This window comes from Monodon monoceros, unplaced genomic scaffold, assembly GCF_005190385.1.
Source record: "Monodon monoceros isolate NGI ecotype Baffin Bay Population unplaced genomic scaffold, NGI_Narwhal_1 Super_Scaffold_9, whole genome shotgun sequence".
Classification (NCBI taxonomy): domain Eukaryota; kingdom Metazoa; phylum Chordata; class Mammalia; order Artiodactyla; family Monodontidae; genus Monodon; species Monodon monoceros.
This window is the reverse complement of record NW_021703786.1, coordinates 39,494,070-39,505,359: the sequence shown is the minus strand read 5'-3', so window position 1 is coordinate 39,505,359 and position 11,290 is coordinate 39,494,070. Positions and strand designations below refer to the sequence as shown.

Sequence of the window (11,290 nt, the reverse complement as noted above, 5' to 3'; positions counted from 1 at the left end):
CCCCCCCCCCCCCCCCCCCCCCCCCCCGCCCGCCCGCCTCAGAGAGCAAGCAAGCAAGAGAACCGGTTTTTTCTAGCTTCCCCCAGCTGCAGCAGGGGCCCCAATAAAGCCTTGCCTAAATTTCTTGTCTGGCCTCTGGTCAATTTCTATTAATTAAGGAGGCCAAGAACCTGGTCTGCAACACAGCTGTTCCGTCAAGCAGCGCTAACAGGGACCAGCGTAAGCAGTCACCCTGGCAGGGAGGCTCTGGGTCCATAGCTACATGTGATTTGCTGTTTGATCCTCAGGGAATCCTCAATCTTGTGGGAGATTAAACTTAGACACAAAGTGAAGCAACAAAAGCCACTGAACACAGCCACGGAAGAGAAGTAAGAGGTGAAATGCCCCATGAGCAGAGCCAGGGCCAGAGTTTGGGCAGCAGAGCCTGCCACGGATGGGGTGACCAGAATGGACCATGGAAAAGGTATGCATGACACTGGGGACTGCCATGTTCACGATGAGCCACCAGTTGCCCTGCAGTGACCAAAGACCAACAAGAAAACCAATGATTTAACAGTCACCCCATGCTCTGCCCCCTCAGGGCTGCTTGGCACGTGCCATACTTTGGCTTCTTTCAAAGTCAGGAAACAGTTCTTTACCCATCACTGCATCTTAATACTCAAAAGAAGCTGCTCTCTCCAGAGAGGGCAAAAAGCACTTGGTAAGCTGGATGGGAGATGTCAGCTCCAGGTATGGTACCCATCTTTTTCTGTGGAAAACAGGAGGCACACTTTACAAAAAAGGGTTAACAGAGCAGGCCTGAGATGGCTCTTCTGAAAAAAGCCCTGCTTGGCAGGTTGGCCCTTGGCTGGGAACTCGGGTTTTACTTCCTGACATTTGTAGGACTGTGAAGAGAGGCTCTTATTGCTCCTAAATTGTTTGTGCGAACACGGTGGTTTATGCTGAACACCTGCTTTCCTTCCGGGAGTCCGGAGTTCGGATAGGTGCTAGGCAGAGGACGCCCGTGTGGCCAGCCCCCAGAAAAAAACCCTGGTGCCGAGTCTCCAGAGAGCTTCCTGGCGGACAGCACTTCACCTGTGTTCTCACAACGCGTCGCCGTGTGACTCAGCCAGGAGAGGACTTTTGGAAGCCTGTGCCTGGTCCCCTGTACCTGACCCCATGGGGCTTCTCCCTTTGCTGACCTTGCGTTGTATTCTTCCACTGTGATAAATCGCAGCCATATAGATGGCAATGTGTTGAGTCCCCTGAGACCTCCTGGGGAATCACTAAATCTGGGGGTGGTCCAGTGGATCCCTGACACAGAAATAAATTCAAGATAAAAGAAATATTGGAGATCAGACCAAGAAAATGAACTAAACACATACTTCTGCCTTCCAGGTACCCTAAAATTCTTTGGAATGACAGAAGTAGTTTTAAACCACTAAATCAGTAAGAGACCTGGGAAACAAGAAACAGGGCCACTGGCCAACTAAAGCATCTAAGACACTTTTGAAAGGTGGAGAGTTCTCAGGATCAGACGGCCTGAGTGAACCCCAGCCCAGTACAAGCTTGGGAGGAGGCCGTCATGCAGGGGCAAATGGTAACGGGTTTCAGGCTCCAAATCAGCAGACAGAAAGAGGGGCAGGGATGGGATCTGACAAGATGAACTGGGGCGCGGCGGCTGGGATGGCCAGGGCCCTGGGATGCTTTCCCCACACGCTGAGCAGCCACAACATGAGCCCCTCCCCTGGGCTACACACTCCGCCCGGCAGCACGTCACAGCTCGCCAGCAATCACCAGAGGCAGCAAAGAGATAGGCAGGGAAACAGGAATCCTCACACTCAAAATGAGCACACACATGGGCTTCCCTGCTGGTGCAGTGGTTGAGAAACTGCCTGCCAATGCAGGGGACGCGGGTTTGAGCCCTGGTCTGGGAGGATCCCACATGCCGCGGAGCAACTAAGCCCGTGCGCCACAACTACTGAGCCTGCGCGTCTGGAGCCTGTGCTCCGCAACAAGAGAGGCCGCGACAGTGAGAGGCCCGCGCACCGCGATGAAGAGTGGCCCCCGCTCGCCGCAACTAGGGAAAGCCCTCGCACAGAAACGAAGACCCAACACGGCCAAAAATTAATTAATTAATTAATTACAGATGAGCACACAAAGAAAGGCACCCCAGGTTTTACTCAGCGTCATGAAAATGGGGACACCAAGCCAACAGGAGTACATATACCAGAAGAAGGAGTTAATACATAGAAGAAATTATTAAATGTCCTTGGAAAGACTGACAGGAGACTCTATCTGCAAAAGCAAGAGCCAGCTGATGGGTGAAGATCTCTACTGCACGTTGTGAGATTAAAAAGGAGGGTGAAGAGAATCCCCTGGCGGTCCAGTGGTTAGGGCTCGGTGCTTTCACTGCTGGGGCCCAGGTTTGATACCTGGTCGGGGAACTAAGATCCCGCAAGCCACGGGGCGCAGCCAAAAAACAAAAAAGCAGGTTCAAGGGTAGTACTGTTTGTGCAAAAGGAAAAGGAGGGATCAAGAATCTAATTCATATTTGCTTATATTTACATAAAGAGACTCTGGAGGGATATGTAAGAAACTAATAACAATGGTTACCCACTTGTGGGGTGAGGGAGAACTGGGTAGTGGGGGATAGGGTGGTGGGGAGACCTTTGAATACAGTATAATTTTTGAACACTGAATATCTCATCTATTCCAAAAATTAAATTTCAAAAAGTAGAAACCTTGAAAATTAAATATATGATAAACAATACTTAAAACACTCAACAGATCGGCTAAAGAGTTGACTGGACAAAGCTAAACACTAGATTAGGGAAATCTCCCAGAATACCGTCCACAGAGATAAAGAGACAGAACATTTGAGAGCAAAGTCAAGAAACTTGAAAGATAAATTAAGATATTCTAATACCCCATTTAACAATAATTCCAGAAGCAGAAAATAAACAGAATGGAGGAGATGAGGAAATCCTCAAACTTCCCCAGGGCCAAATAAATGTATTAATCTATAGAATGAAAGGGACCACAGAGAACAGAGCAGGAAGAACAAAAGAAATCCAGCCCTAGACCAACAGTGCTGAAATTTTAGAACACTGGAGAAAAAGAAAAAACTGTAGAGCTTCAGAGAAATAAACAGTTTAACTACAAAGAAATAGGAATCAGGTGGCATAGACTTATCAACCACATTAGATGCCATGCCAGCAGGTAATGGAGAATTATCTTCAAAATTCAGAATTTTTTTAACCTAGAGTCCTATACCTAGTCAAGAGTATTCATGTGGAACAGCAAAATTTAAAAATATTTTTTAAACATGTGAAGGCTCAGAAAGTTTACCACCCACAGAATCTCTGGGGGAAAAAAATTTACTTAAGGACTCATTCAATCGAAATAAATAATGAATCCAAAAAGGAGGAAAACAAGAGATAAAACAATCAATGATGAGCAAATAATCAGTAAAACTCATGACTGTTGATGCATAAAGTACAAAAACCCCAAATCTCATATATGCAGGTTATCTTTAAACATCAAGAGAGAAAAATGTTTAGATATGTGTGAAAACTTAAGGATACCAAAAGAGCTCAATTTCACCTGTCATCAGGGAAGTCCAAGCTAAAACCACAATGTGAGACCCACTAGAATGACTAAAATAAAAAAGAAATTAACCAGGAGCTGGCAAGGATGTGTGGCGACCACGTATGCTTCTTGGGTACATAAGTTGATGCAACCACTGTTGAAAACTGTTTGACAGTATCTACAAAAACTGAGCCTATGCATACCCTATGACCAAGCAATTCCACTTCTAGACATACACTCAATGGAAATGCACACAGCCCGTTTGCTTAGGGCTGGCCTGTAAATGTATATAATATTGCAAAAGCTAATAGAACTAGGAATCATAGTGGAAATCTTTAACACAACTCTCGGAATCAATAGGTCAAACAGAAAAAATAAGTGTACAGACAATATAAGTTATAATTAATAAATTTGAAATGAACATATAACTTTGTACAGGGAAAAGTCACTAAAACCGACAGTTTGTTAGACTACAGATTAATTTGTTTTTCATCTTTCAGCAATATAGCAGAATTGAAGTCCCCAGACCTTCCAGCTACAAAGTATCTTTTAAAAATACTAGAAAAAAAAAATATATATATAACTTGGGAGTCAATAGGTTAGAGAAACCTGGTGAAGTCAAAATTCAAAAATGTGGACAAAATTAAAGGAATTTTCAGATATTATAAAAACAGAAAAATATGTTATCACTGATGGAACTTCTAAAGAATGTACTTCAGGGAGAAGGAAAGTGATCCAAAGAAGAGTATCTGTGATCAAGAAGGAATGAAGAGTGAAGACAATGGTAAACAGGTAGATAAGTTTAATATTAACCTAGAAAAAATAACAGCAGTAATGTCTGATTTGAAGGGTTAAATTAAAAATAGAGCAAAGGCCCGATGGGAGGCCACAGGAATTAGAGTCCCTTTGCCTCCATCAGAAGGGGACTGATTACATAAATGATCTAATCTTTTGATTCAAAGTCTAGAATCTGAGTAAAATAAACTCAAATTGAGTAGAAAGAAAAAGAACATAAATTAATGACATAGAAAAAGAAAAATGAATAGGATTAGTCAATAAATCTTTGGAAAGACTAATAAAGTAAGCAAGCATTAAGCAAGTCTGACCAATTAAAAAAGAGAAAAGGCAGACATGCACACGCACACGCACGCACACGCACACACACGTATGAACAAGAAAAAGTGCACCACAGATATGAAAGACTTTTTTGCTTGCAACAGACAACTATACACATTATGCTAACATATATTAAATATCAACAATGTTAATGATTTTCCAGGAAGATATAAAGTATTAGGTTGACTTTGGAGATAGAAAACCTGAGAAAAGTCAATGATCATGGAAAAATGAAAAGGTAGTTAAATACTGATACCAACTTCCTTAAAAACAAAAACAAAAAAAACACCAGCAGCCCAGGCGGTCTGCAGTCAGATTGTGCCACACTTCAAGGTGCAGATCGTTCTTCTGCTTCAAAGCATAGAAAATAATGGAAAGTTTCCCCACTTAATCAGTGAGGACAGCATAACCTTGATTATGAACTCAGACAAAAATGGGAGGAGAGTGAAAAAATATATACCAATCTCTTACAAATATAGATACCAGAACCCTAAATAAAATGTTAGCTAAGTGAATCTATCAAACAACCCAGACGTGTATTTTAAATTATCCCAGGATTTTAGAGACAGAAAAGCTAGCAGAATAATCACCTGTGTTTAATAATGTTAAGAAGAAAACTACATGGTCATCTCAATACATGCTATACAAAAGCATTTGGGGGAAAAAATCAACAAAACAGAAACTTACTTAATCTGATAAAGAAGATACTTAGTGAAGATACACTAGGAACATTCCCCGAAAACCAAGCCCAAGACAAAAATGTCCTATTTTACCCTTAATAGTCCACACTGTGGAGAAGGTGGTCCATAGAAAACAAGGAATGAGCACAAACGCTAGAAAGAGACATCTGTTGCTTCTTAACAGAAGAAAAGATTACGCACCACAAGCAGACACATCAACTTGAAAAATTATTAAAACAGAGTTCAACGTGGAGGCTTCAGATCTAGTTTGGGGCACCAAATTAAACCCGCTTGCTTTGCGAGTTCATCGTACAAAGCCATTTGCTGTAGAGTTAAGGCATCAGGGTTGACAGGTTTTGCTGCCCTCACCCCGTCTTAAATGAAACAACATCTTGTTTGAAACTAGATGACAAAAATCTTCTGAAACCAAAATTTGCTCGGAAGGGTTGACTTGTGCCGACTCCACGGGACTTTATCTGCTGCCTGCAGCGCCCGCAGCTGCTAATGGATAAGCGTGTCGACCAGTCCGCGAAATTCTCCCGATAGAGGGCAAGGGAGAGCAGCTTCCCCGGAACGCGTTATTTCTAACCGTACACCGCTTATTATGTAAACTTACCTGCTGGTAAATACAGCGCCCACAAAAGAAAAATGAGGTATTCAGGGTCCCACTTCCTTTAAAAAAAAAAAAAAGAAAAGAAAAGAAAGCATCTAAAACTAACTGTGCTTCCAGGATGCGCAGGGAGGAGGCGTCCCCGCTGCGCTCCTGACAGGCTGCGCGCATCCCGGGCCACCGGGCATCCAAACGGCGCCCGGGTTCCAGGTGCGCCGCGCGGGCCCCGCCAGCGCAACGGTGCCCACGGCTCCGCGGAGCCGGGATTCCACGGGCCGGCCGGCCCCCGCCACGCAGCACTCAGGACAGCTCCCGCGGGGCCGCCGCGCGCCGGGCCGCTGGCGCCTCTGTGGCCCAGTGTCCGCGGCACCGGCCTCCGTCCTGCGCTCCTGGACACCCCCGGCCCGGAGGGGAGGCCGGCCACCTGCCGCGCCACCCGCGACACGGGTCCCGGCACCCGACTGGGCGGGCAGGACGCCGCCTCAGTGACGGGCAGCCCCGCGCCCCGCGCCGGACCCCGCATCCCGGACCCCGCACGCCGGACCCGGACACGCAGCCCGCGTAAACGACGCCGCTCAGGCGTGAGGAATGGGCGGTCGGCGTGGCCCCTACTCACCGGCCAGCTCTGCTCTGCAGCCCGCAACCGCCGCGGCTTGCGCGCTCGCTCCCGGACTCCCCGAGGGGGCCCCCGCCACCAAGCGGCGCCCAGGAGGCGCCGGCAGGGGGCGCGAGCGAGCAGCGCGGGGCAGCCTGGGAGATGTGGTCCCGCGGCCCTGCGCCGTCTCCCGCCCGCGCAGTGCCCGGGCCGCCCGGCGTGGTACCTGTATCCCCAAGCTCTGTGCCCGGGCCGCCCAGCGCGGTACTTGGACCGCCAAGCTCGGTACCCGGACCGCTCAGCGTGGTACCCGGACCGCCCAGCTCGGTGCCCGGACCGCCAAGCATGGTACCCGACCAGCAGCTTCAGCATCGCCTGGGGACCTGGTGGAAACGCAAACTCTCCCTCCCCCTGAGCCTACGCAGGGTTTGCTGCATTGAAAACTCTATGGGGGCGGGGGGGGGGGGAGCCAGCAATCTGCCTATTGCAAGCCCTTCAAGTGATTCTGAAGTTTCCTCAGGTTTGAGAACAACTGCTCTACATCCCCCCCCCCCCCCCCCCCCCCCCCCCCCCAAGGGACCTCATCTCACCTATGGCATCAGTTACACACATAGCACACGCACACCCATACGTCCCCAGGTGCACCGCCGGCCCAGACCGCCCCTCTCCCTCCCGCCGGCAAGTCTCAGTGTCCACCCAACATGTCCTCGAGGATGCCTCTGAGACACTCAGACTCATCAGCGTCAACACCAGACTCGGGATCCCCACTACCCCCTTCTGGTTCTGCTCCAGTGCGCCTCGTGTCCACTGCATTCATCGACGCGGAAGTCACCTAAGACCTTAGCGGAAGCCGAAGGGGCCGAATGGCAGGACACTTAGTCATACTTGAGGGAGGATCAGAAGAGGAGAAAGGAAGGGAGCAAGGAAAACACCAACCCGTCAAGACGTGAGGGGAGGGGAAGGACAGGTGCCGGTGTAAGGTGTAAGAGTTCCCTTGAAGTGTTACTGAGGGAGGGTTGTTTAAAGGTGTTGAAGTATTTATGACAAGAATTCAGTTAAGAGGGGCTGTGGGCTACACAGGAAAGAACAAGATAGCTCACACTGTATGATTCCTAAGAAGTTATACATATGTGAGCGGGCAGGCAGAGTCTGAGGGCAAGTAGAGGGATGAGCTAGGGCTAGAGGTTCTCAGGGGCCATATGTCCCCACACCTTCCCCCCACTCGCACCCAGGAAAACTTGCTGCGTCTGGATACACTGTGGTTGTCACACTGGGGATGCCACCGCCATCTAGTGGGTAGAGGCCAGGGACGCTGCAGCCTATAATTTTGGCACAGGACGGCCCCGCAACAAAGAAAGATCTGGCCCAAAAGCCGAAAGTGCTGAAGCTGAGAAGCCCTGAGAAAAGAAGAGAGGAAGTTGTCTGTGAGGACAGACAGGTGTGCGTGTGTGTGTGTGTGTGTGTGTGTGCGCGCGCGCGCGCGCGCGTGTGTGTGTGTGATGCTGAATCTAAGCTGAGCAAGAAAAGTAGTAGGAGGGAGAAAGCTGAATGGCTGAAGGAAGCAGTGGGTCAGACAGACTGGAAGTTCTGATGGAGGTCAGTGATTTATTTATCTTACTGGAGTCATTGAAAAACCAAGCTAGAGAGGAGCTTCTGGTAAGGGAATAGGATGGTCACGGAGGCCCAGGTCAGGATGTGAGGATGGATGTCTAAGGTGGGAGAGAGGCAGGGTCCCTGAGTACCATTATGTCAATTGCACAGCCTGGGGTTGGGGCGGAGAAGTGAAGTAAATGAGAGACCAAGGTCACGTACGTGGATGCGAAAACCACTGACACACACGGCAAGAAAGTAGAGAGATATCAGGAAGGGGAGGGGAGAGGGTGGTAAAGGCAAACGGTTGAAGGCTTGGACAAGAGTGCCGGGGGAGGTGTGGGCTGGCCCTGTAGAGAAGAGCAGGCTCAGGTGTCCTTAGGTGTTCTCAGGACGGTCAGTGTTTCCATCAAGGCAGAGGTGGAAAAGTGGAGCCACCCGAAGTGCTTGAGGTTAACAAGAGGGATTTGCCGGTTGTGGGGCAGATATTCCAGGGGATTCTGGGTTGGGATGGGAAGGGTTCGGGAGGTGGGTTTAGGGGAGCAGGGGAGAGCTAGATCAGGAGCAAGAAATACAGAGCATGGGGGGACGTAGGGGTGGGGTCATGTCTTATGTCTTGGAAGTTGATTGAGCCTTAAAGACCAGAGAATTTGCAGGTGGCAGGGGGGAGGGGGGAGGGGGAGACATTCATCCTGGCAGTGTCTGTAATCTCAGCAAGTCCTGTGACAGCAGAGTTCCTCACCCTGAAATGGTGTCTTAGTTACAATAAATTCCTAATAAAAAACCTATTTCATTCCTGGAATAATCTTACTATCATATATTTTTTTAAATTGGGGCTTGATTCGGTTTGCTAATACTTTAGGATTTTTACACTGATATTCAAAAGTGAGAGTGGGCTATAATTTTCTTTTTGAATGTCCAATACTGTCTGGTTTTCAGAATCAAGGTTACGATCAACATTTGGAAGCTTTTGTTCTTTGCTTTTACTCTGGAACAATTGAAGTAGCATGAAATTTTTCTGTTCTGTGCGGTCTGATCACTGTCTAGGTGAAACTGTGTGGGCCTGATGCTTTCCTCGGGATGAATAACTCTTTAACAAGCTTCTTTATTTCTTCTGTGGTAATTTCACAATTTAGATTTTTAAAACTCTTTTAGAGTTAGTTTTGATAAATTATAGTTTCCTCAAATTGTCCAGTTCATCCAGATTTCCAAGTGTATTTCCATAAAGCAGAGCAAAGCATTCTCTTGGGAACTTTTTTTTAAAATAAATTTATTTATTTATTTATTTATTTTTTGGCTGCGTTGTGTCTCTGTTGCTGCACGCAGGCTTTCTCTAGTTGCGGCGTGCGGGGGCTACTGTTCGTTGCGGTGCATGGGCTTCTCATTGCGGTGGCTTCTCTTGTTGCGGAGCACGGGCTCTAGGGCACGGGGGCTTCAGCAGTTGTTACACACAGGCTCAGTAGTTGTGGCTCGCAGGCTCTAGAGTGCAAGCTCGGTAGTTGTTTCCCAGACCACGGCTCGAACCTGTGTCCCCTCCATTGGCAGGCCGATTCTTAACCATTGTGCCACCAGAGAAGTCCCTCTCTTGGGAACTTTTTAACTTCCCCCTAATTTCTTATTTTGTATATTTTTGCTTTCTTATGTTACAGTTTAAAATTGTATTTTTCTTTTCAAAGAATCAGCTCTTAGATTTATTTTTTAGTTCTATCATTTTTTCTTGCTATTGTTTCCTAATTCATTAATTTCTGCTTTTATCTTTACTAGTTTTTTTTTTAAATTTCTTCAGGGGTATTTTTGTTGCTCTTTTTCTAACCTCTTGAATTGGACGCTTAATTTTTCAATTCTTTTTGTAAATGTAAGTGTTTAAGGTTAAGACCCAGCCTTTAGATACAGATATGTACTATCTTAGATATAGCCCATAATTTCTGATGTATCTCCATGATTGCTATTTTGTAAATATTTTAAAATTTTGGTTTTGACTTATGGTTGATGTAGAATGTTTTTTTAATTGAAGTAAAGCTGACTTACAATATTATATTAGTTTCATGTGTAAAACATAGTGATTCAGTATTTTTATATATTACAAAATGACCACCACTGATGTCGAGTTTTTTAACCTGAAGCAAGAGTATGAGAGTTTTTAAAATTCCAGGCGTTAGGGTCTTTTGTTTCTGATTTTGTTATTAATGTTTAGTTTTATTTCATTGTGATCAGAGATCAGAAATCAATGTTGCCTGTACTACTTTATTTTTTTTAATATTTGAGTTTTCATTTACAGCCTAAATAGGGTCAATTTTTGTGAATGTTTTAAGGGCACTCAAGGAAAACGCATAGTCTCTGTTTTTGGCCTAAGGATTTTGATATGTATCAATGAGATATAACTTATTAACCATATTATGTAGGTCTTCCATATCCTTAGATGTATTTTGACCTGATGTAATCTGAGAGAAGTAAATTAAAATCTTTTACTACTACTGTGTTTCTTATTTCTCTGGAGTCCTACTTTATAAATGACGATGCTATGGTATTTCTGCACAAATAGCCCTCTTACATTATATATCCCTCTTTTCGTTATAAAGTGACCTTCCTTGTCTCATTTAACCTTTTGACCTTTGCCCTGAATTTAACCTTGTCTGCTATGATGACAAGCCTGATGAATTTTGCTTGCTTTAGCCCAATATCCCTTGGCCCTTTTATTTTCATCATTTCTGAAGCCTTTATCTTAAGGAAATCCCTTGAATAGGGCACCAAGTTTTGCTTTGTGATTCAATCTGAAAGTCTCTTTTCTTGGAATAGATGAGTTTAGCCCTAACATGAATGTGAATTATTTTATGCCACGTTTTCAGCCTTTTTAGTCCTTCTTTATTTTTATATTGCGTGCTTTGTGTTTGCTTTGCCTTTGTTCTAGGTGTGTTTCTCCTGATCGTTTGGAAGGTTTGCATGTTTATTCAAGCAGCTGCCTTTACAACGATAACTTGACAGGATACTCTGTTTCTCCAGACTGTTTCCGTTGACCCCATTCTGAACAATGTAACACAGCACTTTTCCTCTTTTTTCTTTACCCCTTCTCCTTCTCTGCACTCAATGTCAAATGATTTCATTTTTCTTTAGTGTTTTTTTTTCATTAAA

General features: G+C 45.8%; 2 protein-coding genes across 2 annotated transcripts in view; one reads left to right on the top strand and one right to left on the bottom strand.

Annotated features, from left to right (window-relative positions):
• SPECC1 (sperm antigen with calponin homology and coiled-coil domains 1) overlaps positions 1 to 6,651 on the bottom strand; it is a 257,971-nt gene extending 251,320 nt beyond the window's left edge. Inside the window, exon 1 of the mRNA XM_029211776.1 lies at positions 6,593 to 6,651. The gene's annotated coding sequence lies outside the window, so the exon portion shown is untranslated. The remainder of the gene's footprint in view (positions 1 to 6,592) is intronic.
• Positions 3,192 to 6,986, top strand: LOC114889547 (collagen alpha-1(I) chain-like). The gene is made up of 2 exons (XM_029212898.1): positions 3,192 to 3,201; positions 6,187 to 6,986. The coding sequence occupies exons 1-2, from the start codon at positions 3,192 to 3,194 to the stop codon at positions 6,984 to 6,986; spliced, it is 810 nt and encodes a 269-aa protein (XP_029068731.1).
• The last annotated feature ends 4,304 nt before the right edge of the window (positions 6,987 to 11,290 follow it).